The 19872-nt window shown below is 45.1% G+C and overlaps 1 protein-coding gene across 2 annotated transcripts in view; it reads left to right on the plus strand.

Annotated features, from left to right (window-relative positions):
• The first annotated feature begins 7375 nt into the window (after nucleotides 1-7375).
• LOC147899017 (1-aminocyclopropane-1-carboxylate synthase 6-like) overlaps nucleotides 7376-19872 on the plus strand; it is a 102861-nt gene continuing 90364 nt past the window's right edge. For both annotated transcript variants that reach the window (XM_087377639.1, XM_087377638.1), the window contains exons 1-2: nucleotides 7376-7901; nucleotides 7992-8044. In XM_087377639.1, the coding sequence (XP_087233765.1) occupies nucleotides 7737-7901; nucleotides 7992-8044 (218 nt within the window). In that variant the 5' untranslated portion in view covers nucleotides 7376-7736. The remainder of the gene's footprint in view (nucleotides 7902-7991; nucleotides 8045-19872) is intronic.

Here is a 19872-nt window from a genome sequence, read left to right on the forward strand (position 1 = left end):
CTCCCTCTCCCTCCCTTCCCTCTCCCCTACACTCAGCCCTCTCGTCCCTCCCCTCCCTCACCCCTATGCTCAGCCCTCCTTCTCCCTTCTTCACTGTTGCTCATTGCACTAGCTTTCACAGCCCCCCTTCTCCTTTGCTCTTTATAATAGCCTCCGGAGAGCAGAAGCTTCTCCAAGAAGATTTGTCTTTTCTCTCGAATCTTTTGCATCACGCAGCAAACTAATTAATTATCGAGAAGCCTTACCTTAGATTAATTTTTTGGAACCACTCCCCCGCCACTTCATAAATTAGTTAATCGTGTCATTTTTCTTGCCGGGGGGGGGGATTCTTGCATCTGCTCCCTAAACATATTAATTAGTTCATCACCTCTCCCTACCTCCCCCCGTTTTGCGAATTAATCTAATCTAAAAGCGAATTAATCCTCCTTTGATCCCTCCTCCCGCTTTCCCTCCGCCTCTGTCGACCTGCTCTCTACCTCCTCACTCATCCCTGCTTCCCTCACTCTACCTCCTCCGCTACCTCCTCTTCACTCTACCTCCTTCCGCTTCCTCATCCCCTCGCTACCTCCTCATCCCTTGCTACCTCCTCATCCCCTGCTTCCTCACTCATCCCCTGATTCGTCACTCATCCCCTGATTCGTCACTCATCCCCTGCTACCTCCTCATTGAGAGTGCTCTCAATGAAAGCAAGAACGGAAGGAGAGAGAGAGATAGAGAGCCACTCAAGTTTTGGTGGGTGCAGAACCACCCTAATCTTCTTTTTCATTCATTTATATATGTGTTTGAGTATTGTACATAACCGGGGTAAAGGCACAGTGACCTTTAACCCCCACAACCTCCCACTTAAAGGACAATGTGCCTTTAAGGGAGAACAACCAGTGAGCATACTATCCAATGCCCATCAATACACGACAATACTCAAACCACTGACTAGGTAGACTCTTCGTCAGCATATCTGAAGGGTTATCATCTGTATGAACCTTGACAAGCTCTATTTGCTTGTCCTCAAGTACCTCCCTGATGAAATGGTACCTGACCTCAATGTGTTTGGTCTTCGCATGAAAGACCGCATTCTGTGCTAGCTGAATAGCACTCATGGAATCACTATGCAATGTCGGTATACCTGTATGAATCCCCAAATCTCCCACTAGCCAATCAAGCCATATAGCCTCCTTGCAACCCTCTGTGGCTGCAACATACTCAGCCTTTGTGGTAGACAAAGCAACGCACTTCTGTGCGCGAGACATCCACAACACTGCACCACCTGCAAAGGTGAACACATAACCAGAAGTGGATCTCCTACTATCCACATGCCCTGCATAGTCTGAATCTGTGTACCCAAGTACACGCATGTCTCCTTTACCAAAGCAAATGCACATCTCCTTGGTACCCTTCATGTACCTCATGATGTACTTAACTGCCTCCCAATGCCTCTTTCCTAGATTAGCCATATACCGGCTAACAACTCCCACTGCAAATGCAATGTCTGGTCTAGTAGCTATCATAGCATACATAAGACTCCCAACTACTGATGCATAAGGAACCTTGGCCATCATGGCCCTTTCCTCATCTGATTTGGGACTATCTGTATGACTCAGTTTCACATATGGAGGCAATGGAGTACTCACTGCCTTCCCCCCCTCCATATTGAAATGCTGCAATACTTTTGTAACATACTCTTTTTGTGAAAGCCAAAGGAGTTTCCTACTCCGATCACGCGTGATGCGCATACCAAGAATATGACCTGCAAGTCCCAAATCCTTCATATCAAAGGCCTCATGTAACTTGGCCTTTAATGCATCTAGCTCATAAGTATTCTTGCTAGCCAATAGCATATCGTCCACATATAGTGCCAGGATTATCAGGCTACTATCCTTAGCCCTTTTAGTGTAGAGGCAGTGATCAATTTCACTCCTTCTAAAACCCTGGGACTGAATGAAAGCATCAAACTTCTGATACCATTCTCTAGGCGCTTGCTTAAGACCATAGAGACTCTTCTTCAGCTTGCAAACTAAATGCTCTTTGCCCTTTTCTTCAAAGCCTTCCGGCTGCACCATGTAAATTTCCTCATGCAAATCCCCATGTAAGAAAGCTGTCTTGACATCCATCTGCATAAGCTCCATATCCTTTGATGCCACTAGTCCAAGCATGCATCTAAGTGTGGTCATCTTCACAACCGGAGAGAATATCTCATCAAAGTCCACACCCTTCTCTTGCTTGAACCCTTTAGCGACCAAACGGGCCTTGTACCTAGGCACATCATCACTTGTGACCTTCATTTTGTAGACCCATTTACATGGCAATGCTTTCTTTCCATGTGGCAAAGGAACCAAGTCCCAAGTCTTATTCTTTATAAGTGAACTCATCTCTGATTGCATAGCATACTCCCACTTGCGTTGATCCTCGCGCATCATAGCCTCTCTGTAGCAAGAAGGCTCCCCGCAATCAGTAAGCATCACATAGTCTACCCCTGGAACAAACCTATCAGGTGGTCTAGACACTCTAGATGATCTTCTCAAGGGAATTTCAGCTTGCTGTCCCACCTACATATCAGCCACATTTGGCTCATCATTTCCACCAATAGATGATCCATCATCTACCCTTGATTGTATACCTGTGGGAGTACTTGGTGGTACCATTTCTTGCACATTTGGTGCATGGACAGCTTGCTGTCTATCAACATATGCAGGTGGATTCACATCCTGGAAAGTGATTCTCCTCATTTCCACATCCCTCATGGGTGCCTTATGCATCTTCTTCTCATTGAAGACCACATCATGGCTGCGTATGATCTTCTTTGCTTCTGGATCCCAGAGACGATAGCCCATCTGTCCACTTTCACCATAACCTAGAAAGATGCATTTCCTAGACTTAGGATCTAGCTTCTTTCGAAGCTCTTTTGGCACGTTGCATATGCCTCGCACCCAAATATACGCAAATGAGAGTAAGAGGGCTTCTTGCCACTCCATGCCTCTTCAAGAACACCACCATCCAAACTCTTACTAGGTGATCTATTGATCACATGCACTGCAGACTCTTACTAGGTGATCTATTGATCACATGCACTGCAGTCTTCATTGCCTCAGCCCAAAAACCACTAGAAAGACTTGCATTGGAAAGCATGCATTGCAACCTTTCTTGAATGGTACGGTTCATCTTTTTTGCAATTGGCTTTTGCTCTAGAGTCCGAGGGGATGTGAGCTCCCTCTTAATCCCACGTGTATCACAGAAATGCAGAAAGTCATGAGAGAGATACTCTCCACCATTGTCAGTCCGTAGGCATTTAAGCGTTCTACCTAACTGATTCTCAATCAAGGCCAGCCATTTCTGAAATACCTGAACACATCACTCTTCCGAGCTATAGCATAAGCCCACACTTTCCTAGTTGCATCATCAATGAATGTCACATAGTATTCAGCCCCGCCTAATGACCGTGTAGGCATGGGACCACATACGTCTGAATGCACCAAATCAAGCATTTCAAACTCTTTCTTTCCCCTTCTTTTATGGGCTGACTTAGTCTGCTTCCCATAGAGACAATGCTCAAAAAATTCAAAATCAGAGAAACTCAAATGCGGTACATAACCCAAACGGCATAAGAGTTTCATTCCATTCTGGCTCATGTGCCCCAACATGCAATGCCACAAAGAAGTGCTTGGCTACTCGGTTATTGCAACAACATGATCAAATACCCCTGATACATGTAAGGGATACAAAGTCCCACACTTGGCACCCCTGGCCAAAAGCATAGAGCCCTTCTGAATTTTCCAACTCTGAAAGCCAAAAGTGGTGTGAAAACTAGCATCATTTAGCTGACCCACTGAAATAAGACTCTTGGTCAGCTTAGGCACATGTCTCACATGTTTTAAAACAAATGCAGACCCATTTGCAAAAGAAAACTTTATGTCACCTTCTCCCACTATGTCACATGCATAGTCATTTCCAAGATGCACACAACCTGTCTTTCCACTGTCATAAGTGGAGAACCATTCCCTATGGGGAGTAACATGGAATGAAGCACCAGAATCCAAAATCCAATCCTGGGAATACGCATCATCTGAAGTGGCAAGCAACTCTGCAGATAAACTAGACATGAAGAGAACGTCATTGTCACTATCATGTGTGACTGCATTGATCTCCTCGATCTTCACTTTTCCTTTGTCCTCCCTTGGACTCTCTTCCTTTTGATTTGCACCCCAATTTGCATTCTTTTTCTTATCCTTTTGCTCTCTTTTCAGCTTGTAGCAATCCTTTTTCATATGGCCCTTCTTGCCACAATGGTAACACTCAATGTTTCATGCCCTGGATTTGCTATGAGACTTCCCTCTTTCTTAGGACTTCCCCCTGAACTGTGATAAGCCCCTTTGCACATTTAAGGCTGCATCCTGCTTGTTGCCATCCATAGACTTCCGTCTAATCTCCTCGGCCAACAAGCTACCCACAACATCATCAAATTTCAGTACAGAAGGTATCCCATGAGGATGGCAATGAACATAAGAGAAATATTGCCTTAGTCTCCGCATCAAAATTCATCTTCAGAGCCTGAAGCTAGCTGAAAATAATATTGAATTCATTCAAGTGAGAAGCAATGGAGACCCCTTCCTTCATCTGCAGCTCAAACAACCTCTTCATGAGGTAAACTTTATTAGAGGCAGTTTCCTTCTCATAAGTGGCACACAATTTCTTCCACAAATCTTCCGTAGTCTGCTCATTTACTACTGTGAAATAAACTGACTCTGCAAGATGAAGTCTAATAGTAGACTTTGCTAATGCATCCAACTCATTCCAATCATCCTCAGACATATTTGCAGACTTAGCTTCAATCCCTGCCAAGGGTTTAATCTGCTTCTTTTGAATAAGCACATCCCTTATTTGTTCTTTCCACAAAGAAAAGTTTGTCCCATCAAACTTTTTAATGCTGAAAAACTCCTTTTCAGACATGGAAGAGGATGCCATGATGCAAATGAAAAATCCCAAATGCTAGTACCTGCAAGAGAGAATCACACCAAATACCAGGTGCACCCAAATGTGTATGCCATAATAGACTGAAATATCACCAAAACTCAAAGCTCAAAGCATCAAAAGATGCATTTGACTCATGTGCATATACTATGCATCCATATGAGCAAATCTGGCCCAAAAGAAAATGCCAATAAGTGCCAAATGACTCAAGCATAAACACTGTCCACTGGCATATGCGTTAATAATATCTCATCCAAGAGAGCATAGCACTATCAGTGCATCACCTGCAATATGTCAAAGCTATCCCTCAGCATAAAATAGCATCCATGTGCAAAGCGTCCATAAAAAATAGCATCTCACAAGGCAATTTGGGCCTATCAGCGCATCCAATAAGGACCGCAATGCATCCAAATGGCCTATAAATCATCCACTGCAACCCAATGCACACCACGAATGAGCGCACACTGCTCAAACTGCAATCAGAGTGATCTGCATAAGGTATGCTCAAGAAATCATAGTCCCGCGGTAATGACCGCTACTGAAAATAGAACCTGAGATGCCTCAAAACATGGGCGCCATTGCATAATCGGAATCAACAAGAAAATCTGCAAATATCTCTCTTTTGCCAGAACTCCAAAATCCCAACCGATGAGTGAGAAATGGGAGTCAACACTTATCCACTGCCATGTGGCATAAATCTAAGGTTTCAAAACCTTAGAATGAAAAATGCATAACAGAGAGACGAAATCGAATACACAGAGATCTATAACTCTGAAAATCCTCCACCGAATTGCGCAAGAACTGACAGGTAGGGGTTTTTGGGTGTCCGAAACGCAATGGGACAGACGGTTTTGGAAACCGTGGTCTCAATCACTGGGTCCAACACACGGACTGAAAAACGTTTTTGGAAACAGAGCTGTTTGTAAACTCCACTGGAGTGCGAATGATGAGCAACATAGAAGTTTTAGGACCTCTTGAGTCCACTGGAACTGACAGATCTGCAAATGGTTGCTCCAAACTTGAGTTCCAACACCCGGGTAAAAAACGCAGAAACTGATACAGTGAGTCAGAAATCCAATGAAATGATCCCAGATTCAAGAATGAAAGTGTTTCCAAGCTCCCGAAGTGAAGTGGACACCAAAAGCAAGCAATAGTTGCCTCTACAAGTCAATACGGAGTCTCTGTCATCGAACGGAACAGGGAAAAGCTCAAAAAATGACTTTTTCTTTGAAAACACTTAACAGGCTCTCAAAACCATTTCGCAAAGCCAAAGTGACTTTTCCAAAGGTTCCTCCAAGGTCTCTACACACTCGGATGCAAGTAAAGTCACCCACGAAGCTTCCCAATAGAGCTTCTCCTTCTTCCCACAGCACTGCTAAGCTTCAAGCATTCACGCACACTTAGCTAGATCACCCGGGCTCTGATACCAGTTGAGAGTGCTCTCAACGGAAGCAAGAACGGAAGAAGGAGAGAGAGAGATAGAGAGCCACTCAAGTTTTGGTGGGTGCAGAACCACCCTTATCTTCTTTTTCATTCATTTATATATGTGTTTGAGTATTGTACATAACCGGGGTAAAGGCACAGTGACCTTTAATCCCCACACTCATCCCCCCCGCTACCTCCTCATCCCCTGCTACCTTCTGATCTCCCGCTTCCTCACTCATCTCTCGCTTCCTCACTCATCCCCCGCTACCTCCTCATCTCCTGCTTCCTCACTCATCCCCCGCTACCTCACTCATCCCCCGCTACCTCATCTCCCACTTCCTTGCTACCTCCTCCCACTTCCTCCCCCTCTCTTCCCTCCCTCCTGCCCCCTTCTCCTCGCTCCCTCCTCCCCCTCTCACTTCTCCCACTCCTCTCCCTTCCCCCTGCCTTCCGCTCACCTTCCTTCCTTTCTCTTCCTCCGTGTCTTCGAGAGGCCTTCACAACCCTCTTGCATGCAATCACCACCCCTCCTCCTCCTTTTATACAACTCGCAAGAGGTAGTTTACCGAAACATCTCGAAGCCAGTGGAAACTACCTACCGCCTTGCACCTTTGGTTTCTGCACCTTGCACCTTAATTCCTCTCAAAATTCAATTAATTAGCGTGTTTCACACCTCGATTCGCCTTAATTTTCACTCATTGCAAGCCTTATTGCGATTAATATATTCATAGGCCACGCTTGCTTAAGCCTCGCACTTCACTCCTAGCTCGTATAGCACCCTTCTCCTTGCGCGACCTCCCTTCCTCCCCTCTCCCTCTTTGCCCTCCTGCCCTTTTTGGGGGGAGGGGGGTGGTCTATATAGTGGTGTGGACGACGTTACTATCTTCTTTCGAACGATAGCTAATTAATTTAGGAATACCTATATCTATCTTCTTTCGACGCTAGCGGTAGCTAATTAATGGATTTTCTTTTTGGGAACACCTATCTATTGGCTAATAAAACTCATACTCTGGCTTATGAGGATTCTGGCGTCAATGTGTGTGTTGAAGTGTTGAATAGAACGATTGCCCCTTATGTATATATGTGTTTTTGTGTCTCTACTTTGCCATTCATTGAAGTAGCCCCTCCCATGCTTGAAAGCATCCTTGCAGCTAAATCTAGGCTTCCTCCCCTGGGATCTGCAGCCATCTCAGTATATATATTTCCGGGACTCGGGTCATTCTCGTCCAGGATTTCACCTAGTCGGCTGTCCACTCCCATAATTGTTTGTCACATGCTGTCGTGAAGTCATTGTCAGGCATCGGATGCTTGTAGTCACATGTGCGGTCGTTTGATTGAGATAAGACATCATGAGCGTCAACGGTGGAGTTCACTCCAAAACTTCAGAGGTTGGACGGACGTGCTTGTCCAAAAGAGGAAGCAAGGCTCTTACGCCATTTTCTCCCTACATCGAAGCTGTCAAGAAAACGAAAAATTGCCAGTGGTCTATCCAAAATCCGAATGGCTATTTTTTGGTGAGTCATGCGTTTAGATAGCGTTTCCTCGCACTTTTGCCTCTGGATCAACTTATGGATTGTGAAATTGTGGTGATTCAAAACGTGCAGATGGCCCAAGCTGAGAACATGCTATCATTTGAGCTTGTTCACGAGAAGATGAAGTAAGTTGGGCATTTATTTTCATATTAGAACAACAAAAAATCTAAATTTGAACGATTGGACATATTCTAGTCTTATAAAGGTATATTTATTTTCATATTAAATTCGTAAGGATGTGCTCTTGTTTTAAATGGCCTTCTGTATTTAAGGCGAGAGTGACGATAAAAGGATGCAGGTAGTTCTTTGAAACAAAATTCGGACAAATAGGCTTCCGTTTGCATGCGGTCTACTTTCTATATGCGGCATGATCAAGGTCTTTTATCTTTCCTTTTTTTCAGCAGGAGCTGTGATGTAGGTTTCCTTTGCCAGTATGGTGGTAATGGATGTCTACACACGAGGGAAATGTTGAGCCGCTGTAGAAGTTGGGAACATGCATTTTTTCACAAAATTTACCTGCTCTTTTAGGATTGGAACCATCACAATCTGATAAATAGCTCCATATTCTCGCTTCATATCTACATCCTGCTGTGGGCAGCACACAGGCTGTCACATGGACAACATGCAGACATCCTTCTTAGGCTTGTTTTTCATAAATTGAGGTGACTGTGGATGGTCTCACATTTTGGAATTTCCAATAAGCCACAAGATCCTCCTTATATTCGCAGTTCTCTTCCAAAGGATCCTGATCTCAGCTCCTCGGAATGGTTACAGGGCATGCATGTTTCTTCTTACACTACATGACTCGACACTGACCAAGCAAACCGGTTTCTATAGGCATCCTTTTTGAAATTCTCAGCTTTTTGGTGTCCTTTAAACCTGAAAATTTGGGGGAGGGAGTGAGGGGGGGTGATGTGGCAAACTCACCGTTCGATATAGATCCAATATAAAGGATCGCCCTCCGAGCCTAAGGTTAGCCAAGCACCACTCCGCATCCATGGCGACAATCCCGTGTCCCATACAGGGCCATAACATTTCGTCCACTGAAAAACCTATACTAGGATTCGTGCAACTTGTGTTATGCCCTTTGTGGGAGAGTGTCGCAGCTATGCAGCGTCAGTGGTGGGAGAAATGTCATGACCCCAAGGTTATTAATGGTGAGGTTAGGTCCAAGCAGTGGACCCTCTAAAAGGGGATCACTATATACTTTTGGACTATTCCCAATTTACGGATCCCCTTAGTCCATATATATATGAGCTGAGAGCTCATATATGCGAGGTACCTCGAGATGGACTCCCTAGGATGCTAGTGCCTAGAGCAAGCCTTTACCAAGTCTGCTGGCACTAGTGGACACTCATGGTATGGGACGTGGGGATTTTGGCAAGGTGATGCTGGCTAACCTCAGCCTTAGAGGGTAATCATTTATATTGGATCTAGGGCTAGGTGTTGAGCTCGGGCAACTCTCCCAATACAGTAAAGCCCATATCAGAGGGTGTTTCTTTGTGTCAAACCACAAACCTATAGAGCATTATACCAGTATTTCACACATTTGGCCTTTATGGACTGTAAGCCGCTCTCAACCTCAAGTACTAATAGCCTCAACTCCTTCATGCACAAGGTCTCTCAAAAAGGAGGCTTGAATAGAGGAATAGAGGACTAGCTTGTGCCACCAAATCAACAAAATCCAAGTAAGAAGGGGGTAGTGAACATTGAAAGGAAGAAATGTCTCAAAGGGAGCTCATGACAAACTTACAAGAGTAAGTAGTCCAACTAGCATATGAGAGGTAGTAGTCCAACTGCTTTGTAGGAACCACCATCGAGGTGCACACTTTATGAGGATGCTTCTATGCTCACTGTGCGCGTGCTCCCCCCCCTTTTCTTGTCTTTGTGCTTCAGTGGCTGCCTAAAAGTTTGAACAGCCCCTTTGCATGTGGATCTCTTGGCACAAAAAAGTGGAAATGCAAGCAGTGAAGGGTGCGACTTCAAGGGGATTTGACCTCATGTGAGGGCATACTTCCTTCGTGCTGGCTGGCTGCTGGTTGGAGGCTTGTGACAGGTTCAGTTTATTTCGTGGAGCTTCTTCCATCAGTGGGCGGATTGTATAACAAATGTGTTGATCCGATATCTTAGCGATATGTGCTATGATGAATTCGCCTTTTGGAAACCAACAGGGCGATCTCTTGGGATGTCATCTGGCTCCTGTGACATTCCCTTGTAGTAGTAAGGGAGGAGTTACATTGGGACGAGCAACGACTGTGCAAGCAAGCCCCCCCCTAAATACTAGTCTCGCTCCTGCTAGAGTTGGGGGATATCGCAAGGGAGAAATTGCCTTGGGATGGGCAGGGAGAGTGCAAGCAAGTTCCCCAATGTTGGATCGTCTGGCCTCACCTAACAACATTGGAAATACTAGTGATGGTCTTGTCTCTTTGGTAGGTGATTTAGTTGGGTCTAGCTCGGTAAATCAAAACAAAAAAGTTAGAAGAAACAGATATAGAGAAAGGTTTAACTTTTTAGCTAGGTCAAACATGAATAATCTTCATGATTTTGGGGAAGGTAACATTAATTGGTCTAACTTTAAGGCTTTATTAGTTAGCACTCATTATACAAATAATAACATAAGAATTCTTAATAAACTAAGACGTCTTAGAAACAAGCATCTCAAGACTTTTGTTTCTATTAGTCCTATTCATGCCACACAAGTAATATATGTTGTCTATAACATACATAGTAGTAATATGCTTTATGTATGACAAACCTATAGGATAGCTTTTATTCATTTTCATGAACATGTTAGGGAAGCTAGAAAAGTTCATAGGAAGAATTCCTTAATTGAGAATTCAAAACCCTTATATGCGGCAATGGCAAAGTCTAGTTTCGAATCTTTTCGTTGCTTTCCCATTGAGCATATAGAGGGCCATTTTAATAATGCCAAGGATTTTTACAAGGTTGCTCGTCCTCGTGAATTGTTTTGGATGAGAACTTTACACACTTTCTGTAACCGGCCTTAGATCACTAAGGGCAGTGTATTTGTCTCTACTATCTCACAAAGATGAAAATACATCCAACTTAATTGATTGCCTTTGTTCACAAACCAAACGCAAAGCATAGAACTTCACTGCACAGCATCATGGAACCATTCAAGACAAGGGAGGCTAGAATGTCCCTACTCAGAAACATAGAGAGTGACACCTGTTGGCCCCAATACTTGGTGCCCCTTGCGGTATTTATTTAAACTGGTTAGCTCAAAGGTACAAAGGGACTCCCTTCATGAGCTCACCCGCAGGTGCAACCCAATACAACGCCAACCTGTGGCTGTGCTAGTGACCAACTCCTAGTGCTATTACCTTGGTTCCTTTCAGAAGACATGCATGATCACAAGTAGACCATGTAAGAAAACCTAGATTTACTATATTTAGAAATGTGCTAAGGAACAGAAAGGAGACTGAGATAGCAGAGAACAAGGAATAATTGTATTGCTTGAATGTCTATAGTGTATCTGTAGTGTGTCATCCATACAATTGGGCCTCTCTTATATAGAGAGTGAAGAGTCACACATGAAAAGGTGTGTACTCCAAAGTGTATGTGCATGAAGAGGTGTGTACCCCTTGTGAAGGGTGTGACCCTTGATGAGAGGATACATTACAATAGAAATGTCTCTTGTGAAGGGTTGTGCCTCATAGGAAGTGTCCCGTTGAAAGGGCATACCCTTCCACAAGTGTCCATTCATCAAACCATCCATAAGTCTAGAAATAGAGAAAGGAATACGTCACAGATCGTGACATCCCCTCCCACTCAAAATAAGACCCTGGTGGAGATAATGAACTGATGTAGAAAATATCACTGTAAATTCTGAAAATACTGCTGTAAAATGTCAGGGTACTGCTGTAAGTCTTCATCAGATTGCCAAGTAGCGTCGGAGTCGTCCAGATCTCGCCAAAGAACAAGGAATTCTGTGATAAGTCGATGTCGAGTCTCTCGCTGTCGATGGTCCAGAATACGCTCAGGAATAATGAGAACATAATCGTCTTCAATTTCTGGGACATAATCACCTGCAGGAGGAACTGCTTCATCGCCTGGAATGTACGTCTTTAGCCAAGAAATATGAAATGTTGGATGGGTTTTACCCCATGATGGTGGTAATTCCAATTTGTAACTTAAAGGTGAATTTTTCTTGACGATCCGGAAAGGTCCATAGTATCTTCGTCGCAACTTAGGAAACACAGACTTAACCGTCTTATAGCGATGTGGGGCTACAAATAATAGCACCATGTCACCAGTGTTAAATTCTAGGTGACGTCTATGTTTGTTGGCAGACTGTTGATACCGCTCTTGCGCTTTTCGCATATGATCCCTGACTTGGAGTAGAATGTCGTGCATTTCTTGAACCAGTTGATCAGCTAGGGCCACTCGATGTTGAAGTACAAAATTCGTTGGTACGATCGGAGTGTGTCCATAAGCTGCTTGGAATGGAGTCATGCTAATGGCACTATGGAAAGAGTTATTATAAGCAAACTCAAGGAGTGGTAGATACTCTTCCCAAGCTGCTAGGCATGACTGAATATAATGTCGAAGCATTTCTTCCAGAACTTGGTTGACTCTTTCAGTCTGGCCATCTGATTCTGGGTGGTAGGCTGAATTGAGCAGTAGAGTTGTACCCAAAGATTCAAACAGTGAAATCCAAAAGTGACTGGTAAACTTAGGATCTCTGTCGGATATGATATTCTTGGGCAATCCATGGTGTCGGAAGATGTGTTGTATGAAGAGTTTGGCGATGTCCGGAGCCTGTGCACTGCTTTTGCAAGCAACAAAGTGTGCCATTTTGGACAATCGATCAACAATTACCATAATCTGAGTGTTACCTCTGGAGGATCGTGGTAGTGTTGTAATGAAATCCATGGAAATACTACCTTTCAGTTGGAACTGGAAGAGGCTGAAGAAGTCCTGCTGGAAGTCGTCGGCTTGCTTTCATTTGTTGACAAGATAAGCAAGATGTAACCATTTTGATGACGTCGCTTTTCATCTGAGGCCAGTATTATGTTGCACTGAGTAACCGATAAGTCTTGTTGATGCCTGGATGGGCAGCATAAGGAACTACATGATGCTCTTTTAACAAAAGACGTCAAACATCCTTGTCATGTGGTACACAGACGCGATCTTGATAATACAGAAGGTCCTCCGTATAAGAATAGGATGAGAAAATCTTCTGTTCGAAAGTCGAAGGTTGATCTTTTGAAAGAACTTGTACTACTGTGCCAAAGTCTTTATCATTGAAATACTTCCCTTTGAATGAATTCGGAACATCCACAGATAATGTAGAGATTACCATAGCTGATGCTAGAGTTAACCTGCTAAGAGCATCTGCAACTACATTGCGTAGTCCCGGAATGTACTCAATGGTCCTGTGAAAGTTGGCCAGAAACTCAACCCAGCGTGCTTGTCGAGCGTTCATGACTGGCTGAGGAAAGATATACTTTAAAGAGTGATGGTCTGTCTTGACCATAGAGTCGGCTCCCATGAGGTAATGTTTCCAAGAGCGATAAGCATGTACAACGGCAAGAAACTCCTTATCATAAACCGGGTATTGGGTTTGGATATCAGAATGTTTATGGCTGTCAAAAGCAATAACTCTGCCTTCTTGCATCAAGACTGCTCCTGTAGCGATGTCGGAAGCGTCGGTCATGACCTCAAATGGAAGGTTTGGGTCAGCAATAGCCATAACTGGTGTGGTAGTGAGTGCTTGCTTGAGTTGTTGGAAACTATACTCTGTTTCGGGAAGCCACTGAAAAATTGCTACGCTTTTCAATAATTCGGACATAGGGTAGGAGCTGTGATTTCGGAAAACTGATAGACCTTTGTATGGTAGAAGTTTGCCAATCCGAGAAAAGAGCGGACATCATGAACATTCTTAGGAGTAGGCCAGATTGTGAGTACCTCGACCTTCTTGGGATCCACAGAGATGCCTTGAGCGAAAATAACATGTCCCAAATATTAGAGTTGGGTCTTGAAGAACTCACTCTTCTCAATGTTGATGTAGAGAGAATTTGCGCGGAGAACTTCAAAAACTTGGTGAAGATGTTGTTTGTGCTCATGTAGGGATCTGCTAAAAACGAGGATGTCATCGAGGTAAACGATGACGAGCTTATCGAGGAAAGGCCTGAAGATGTCGTTCATTGGTGTCATGAATGTGGCCGGGGCATTGTTTGACCCAAAAGGCTTGACCAAACATTCATAGTGTCCATACTTTGTTCGAAAAGCTGTCTTGTACTCATCGCCTTCTCGGATGCGAAGTTGATGATAACTTGTTTTTTATAGTGAGCTTGTTGAGGGTTCGGTAGTCGATGCAGAGGCGCATTGACTTATTCTTTTGTTCCACAAGTAGTACAGGAGATCCAAAAGGGCTGCGACTGGGCCGAATATGACCTTTGTCGAGTAGCTCGGTCTCCTGTCTTTGGATTTCTTCATTTTGAGTGTAAGAAACCCGATAAGGAGGTTTTGACGGTGGATTATTGTCGGGAATAAGTTCGATTGGGTGATCCACTGGTCGTCGAGGTGGTAACTGCTTTGGCAATTCCTGTGGAAAAATATCTAGGTAGGGCTGGAAAAAAGGTTGGTTGAGGTATTCAGGAGGATCCTTAGTTGGTGTCTCCTCTACTGTCGTAACCAACAGAAGTGAAGTCTTTACTTGACGTTTACAAACCCACTTCTTTACTTGTAGGACAGAGGCAACTGGGGTTGAAGGAGAGTCCCTAGAACCAGTTAGCTCAATAAGTTTTCCCTGGTGGACAAACTGGATAGTATGGCTGCGAAAACTGATTGATGGATCATAGTCGTAGAGCCACTGTTGTCCGAGTATGACATCGTACCGAGAAAGAGGCATGATGTCGAAGGTCAACTTGTCCGTATAATGTTGGATGCGAAAAGACAAGTTTTTGATCCTGGTGTTGCACAAGAAAGTAGTTCCATTTGCGAGTTCAATCTGATAGTCCATGAGACTAGGACTGGTGGTCAACCGAAGTTTGTTGACCATAGAACTAGCTAGGAAGTTATGAGAGCAGCCACTGTCGATGAGGATAGTGACCGTTGTTCCACGAATCGATCCTTGAACACAAAGTACTTGAGTGGCCAGGGAAGGTTGGCGGTTGCTGGCAAGGCTCAGGTGGATGGTATTTGCCATTCGAACAGCTTTGCCTTTCTTGTCTTGTGCTGGGGTAGCATCTTCTCTTTGGGAAGTGCTAGGTTCCATATTGGAATTTTACTTTGGTCGCTTGGGACAATCGAACCATCTATGGTCGCCTGTACAGATGGTACAAAGTCCTTTTGTGCTTGAGTTGTTCTTCTTATCAGTGGCCGCACCTTTATGTTGGGGATGTCGGTAATGACTTTGTGAAGAAGAAGAGGCGCGATCCTTGGAGGAGTGCTTCTGTTGGAATCCAACATATGATTTCTGAGTCTTCGGGGGATCTTGAGATTGTCGCTGACCTTGATTACCGGAGTTTTTCCGAAACCTGGTGTTATCTTGAGGGCGAGCATCTTTGGCCATAGTAGAGTGTTGTGTGCGATTAGCACTCTGCTTCCCTGTGTTTTGGAAATCAGTAATGCGCGCTGCGTAAGCAATAGCGCCAGCTGTGGTGGTGATGTTTGCTTTAAGGACATCAATGCGTAACGAGGGATTTAGGCCTGAGATGAAAGCATGAAGGCGATCATCCTCAGTTAAACCATCAATCTCCAGCACCAATGTGGTGAACTGAGAGATGTAGGAAGACAGGGAGCCTGTTTGCTCCAAGTGTCGGAGTTTTGATCGTGCTTGGAAGTCCGCATTGGCAGGAATGAACTGCTTACGGAGCATGTGTTCAAAACGTTCCCATGTTAACACACTTTTGCCGTCCTTTAAGCGTCTTTGCCACCATAGAAAAGCTGTATCCTTGAGGAGGGAGGCTGCCAAGGCGATCTTTTTGCCTTCAGTGAGGTCAATAGTATCAAAATACATGCGCATTTTTGTGAGCCATTGGTCAACTGTTCGGCGATTGCATTGACCAGTGTAGGCTTCCGGAAGTTTGATGTCAAGTCTTTTAGTTTTGGAAGCTTGAAGTAAACGGTAGAGGGCACGTATTTCAGTGTTTTCTACCTCTGGTGGGAATGAATCCGCATAGTTGTCTGGTTGCGTCACGTCATCCTCTGTATGTGTGGTACTGCGAGAATCTTGAAGTTGTTGGACTTTCTTGACCAAGTCGGAGATGCTGTCCTGAAGCTGGGAAAATTGAAGTTGCGGTAGTGTTTCGCCTTGTAGGTTGACTTCAGGGGTCTTTTTTGGACTTGAGTCTTTGATCTCTGGAGATGCTTCATGCGAGTGTTGCGACATATCGGAGATCCCTGTGAGAAAAGCGCGAACCTGTGCTCTAGTTTGTACCATTCCTGGAAGAAGATTCGGGCTGCTCCCTGAGGTTGCTCATGTTGGAGGGGGCAGGCGAGGCAGGATGGAACCACCCGTGGAAATCTGGTAAAGGAGGTCCTGTCTGAGGTAACACTGGTGATGCCGAAAGTGGTGTTACTGCTCGTGACAGGACAGGAGTAGGTTGCAGAGTCCACGGATCTGAGAAGGGATAAGGAGCTGCTGTCGGAAGTGGAGGATATCTAGGAGAAGGAGTGCCTTCGGAGTGTAAATACTGTCGTGGGGAAGGTACAACCTGTATGGAAGGATATCTGGGAGCTGAAGGAGGTGGAGAGTACCCTGGAGATGCCGAAGGTGAGGGGTAAAATTTTCTCCAAAGATGGACAGCAAACTCTTGAGGAATATCGGGTTCTAGGTATCTTTGTGTCTCGTGGAACACAACCTGGACTGTGCTGAGGAAGTAATGTAACTGAGGTGCCTCACGCAGAAGGTATAGGATGTGGTCCAAATCACTAGGAGGGCACGTGACACAGAAGACCCATGATGCCAAAGCTCCGAAATGGGCTGGTTGTGCAATCTGAACACGATATTGTGTGGTAGATGATGCGTGAGGTGTCCTTGAAATGCTGGGTGAATTACTAGGGGTTTCCATGCTTTAAGGGAGCGTCTTTCATTTGCTGTAATTTGATAATGACAAGGGAATCCTTAAAAGCAGAATGGAAAGACTCCACTTGGCATTGATTTAATCTGCCAAATTGTTGCGTAGAAGAGGCCTGCAGATTTCTGTCCGGAGGTCCATGTTGCAATGGGTGGCGAGCAGATCTGGGCGTGGCAATTAACAGGCTGTCTTCATTGCGATAGGAGGCTGAAACTGCTGCTGATCTGGCAGGAAAATGTAGCGCCCTAAAGGAGCAGGTTGTCTATGGCGCAACAGGCTGCAAGGTACCCAATTCTAGATCGCGATAGGGGCTGGCACACCAGGCTGCTGATGTCAGGAAAGATTGGCGAAACAGAAGGGGGGGCGGCAGGCTGTCAATGGCGAAAACTGGTTGCAGGCTGGATCGCGGCGGAAATGGCGGGCTTCCAAGGCTGCAGGTTGATTTGCGGCAGAAAAGGCTGGCTGGCGCTGTTTTCACGCTGCAGGCTGGCAGGAAACAAGGCCGGAAAACTGGCGAGGCTAAGGCTGCACATGGCGAGGGGAGCAGGGCAGCGAAATGGCTAGAGGCTGCGCAGGTAGGCTGAGCGAAATGGCGAGGCTAGGGGCTGTGCAGGTAGGCTGAGCGAAATGACGAAAATCTGCATGGGCGTTGAAAAGGTGCGCCCTTTTTTCGTTTGGGCTGCCTACGTTGGGTGGTTGCCCCAAAAATTAAAGGGTGGGTTTAGTTGACCCTTGGGTAATCTAGGGTAGTCCTAAGGTTTGGGGTTGGATTTTTCTTTTTAACCCCTCTAGGTACCCTTTTTATAAGTGCTTGGTACCAAAAGGTGTGCCTATTCGAAGGGGTGTGACCCTTGGAATAGGTGTACCTTTTCATGAAGGGTGTGACCCTGTTTTTAAAAGGGGTGTCCTCACACGAAGAGGTGTGTCCTTTTTTCCACGATGGGGTGTGTCCCTTGGGTGAGGAGTCCAAACTTTTCATCAAAAGGTGTGTCCGATGGTGGAAAAGATGCGTCCCTTGGTTTTGGGACAGCCCAAGCACATGAAAAGACACGATTTTTGTCGTGTCCATTCACATCAACTTGTGATGTGTGGGAGATGGAGAGGCCATTGATGACGTTAGGCAGGGTTGGCGCTAAAAAGTTTTACGCTCATTCTCTCCATCTCTTCCATGCATAATGTGCACGGATATCCTTCTAGCGGAAAGAGATGTAACAAATCAGCGCTAGAAGGTGGGGGGCATTTCCTACAGGCAGGAGCGAAATTTGCTCTGATACCGTTGTAAGAAATCCTAGATTTACTATATTTAGAAATGTGCTAAGGAACAGAAAGGAGACTGAGATAGCAGAGAACAAGGAATACTTGTATTGCTTGAATGTCTAGAGTGTATCTACAGTGTGTCATCCATACAATTGGGCCTCTCTTATATAGAGAGTGAAGAGTCACACATGAAATGGTGTGTACTCCAAAGTGTATGTGCATGAAGAGGTGTGTACCCGTTGTGAAGGGTGTGACCCTTGATGAGAGGGTACATTACAATAGAAATGTCTCTTCAATAGAATGTCTCTTGTGAAGGGTTGTGCCTCATAGGAAGTGTCCCGTCGAAAGGGCAAGGGTTGTGCCTCATAGGAAGTGTCCCGTCGAAAGGGCATACCCTTCCACAAGTGTCAATTCATCAAACCATCCATAAGTCTAGAAATAGAGAAAGGAATACGTCACAGATTGTGACAGACCAGTCTGACAACATGCCAGGCAATGCATTACCCATTTCCAAGCGATTACTAAGCCCAGGCCAACCACTGCACCCCCAGGAAGAGAGTATCACAACCAATGCCCCAATCCTCTCCCGGGCCAACGGCAGGGCATCCAACCTAGTAGGAACTCAGTAGGAATGGCTGTAGCAAAGAGTGTAGAAGGAAGATGAGAATTCAGCCAACAGAAAGAGCGTGTTTCAGGCCGAAACAGCTCCAGAAGTAGGATGAGAAGCGAACAGCAGACTCTGGTAGGAGGGAGCTGCCTAGGAGTGTCTTCCAGCACCAGAAAAGATTAGAGAAGAGTGCGTCCAGCAAGCTGTAGCAGATCAGCCAAGAATGCATCCACCAGAACATAGTTCACAGCCCACAAACAGCTTCGTTTTCAGTGCACCTTGCACCAGGCAGGAGCAGGAAGAGAGGTGCCCATGAATATGGCTTTAGATGCAGAAAAGGAGAACTTATGTCGTGAAGAAAGTTGAAAACAGCTTCAAAAGTGGCCGAGAATGAAGGTGTCCCCGTCCCAGCAGCATGCCAACAACAAAGGGCACCAAGGGGAGGAGAACTATCGCGAAGGAAGCATGAAATTCCAGTTCAGCAAGCAAAGGAAGAGCTGCAAAAATCCGCCATGAAGAGAATGAGGCTGCTCTAGTAGGGGAGAAGTCTCAAATCAGCAAGGAAGGGAAAGAAAGGACTCCAGGGCCTTCCAGGGACTTCCAGAGGTGACACAAGGCAAGCAGAGAGGCCACCAACAGACACCTAAGCAAAATGAAACGTGGGATTTTTAATGCCCCTAGGGGGTGAGATGGCACACCATGACCCTAGTGCAAAGGAACCAATGACCCTATTTTGAAGGATCTCTAGGGGGTCAGTTTTTAAAGGATGACCCCACTGAACCAAACCAATGACCTTAGAAAATGAAACCACTCTAATAGCACCAGAAGTCGCACTTGTTGCACATAAAATCATAGGTACCTTTTGGGCATTAACTAAGGCCCCTAGCCTATCACCACCAAGTCCCCATGACATACTTCCCTCTTGAAACAGCAAACTATCTTGTTTGCTGTCCCGAAATTACAGCAAATAGAAAAGGGTGTCACAATAGGCATAAAACAGCCCATAATCAATAGTACAACATCACATGAAGTACCAAAAATA

Source organism: Dipteris shenzhenensis, chromosome 8, assembly GCF_047967505.1.
Source record: "Dipteris shenzhenensis isolate YYH24624 ecotype China chromosome 8, Dip_SZ_1.0, whole genome shotgun sequence".
NCBI classification, from domain to species: domain Eukaryota; kingdom Viridiplantae; phylum Streptophyta; class Polypodiopsida; order Gleicheniales; family Dipteridaceae; genus Dipteris; species Dipteris shenzhenensis.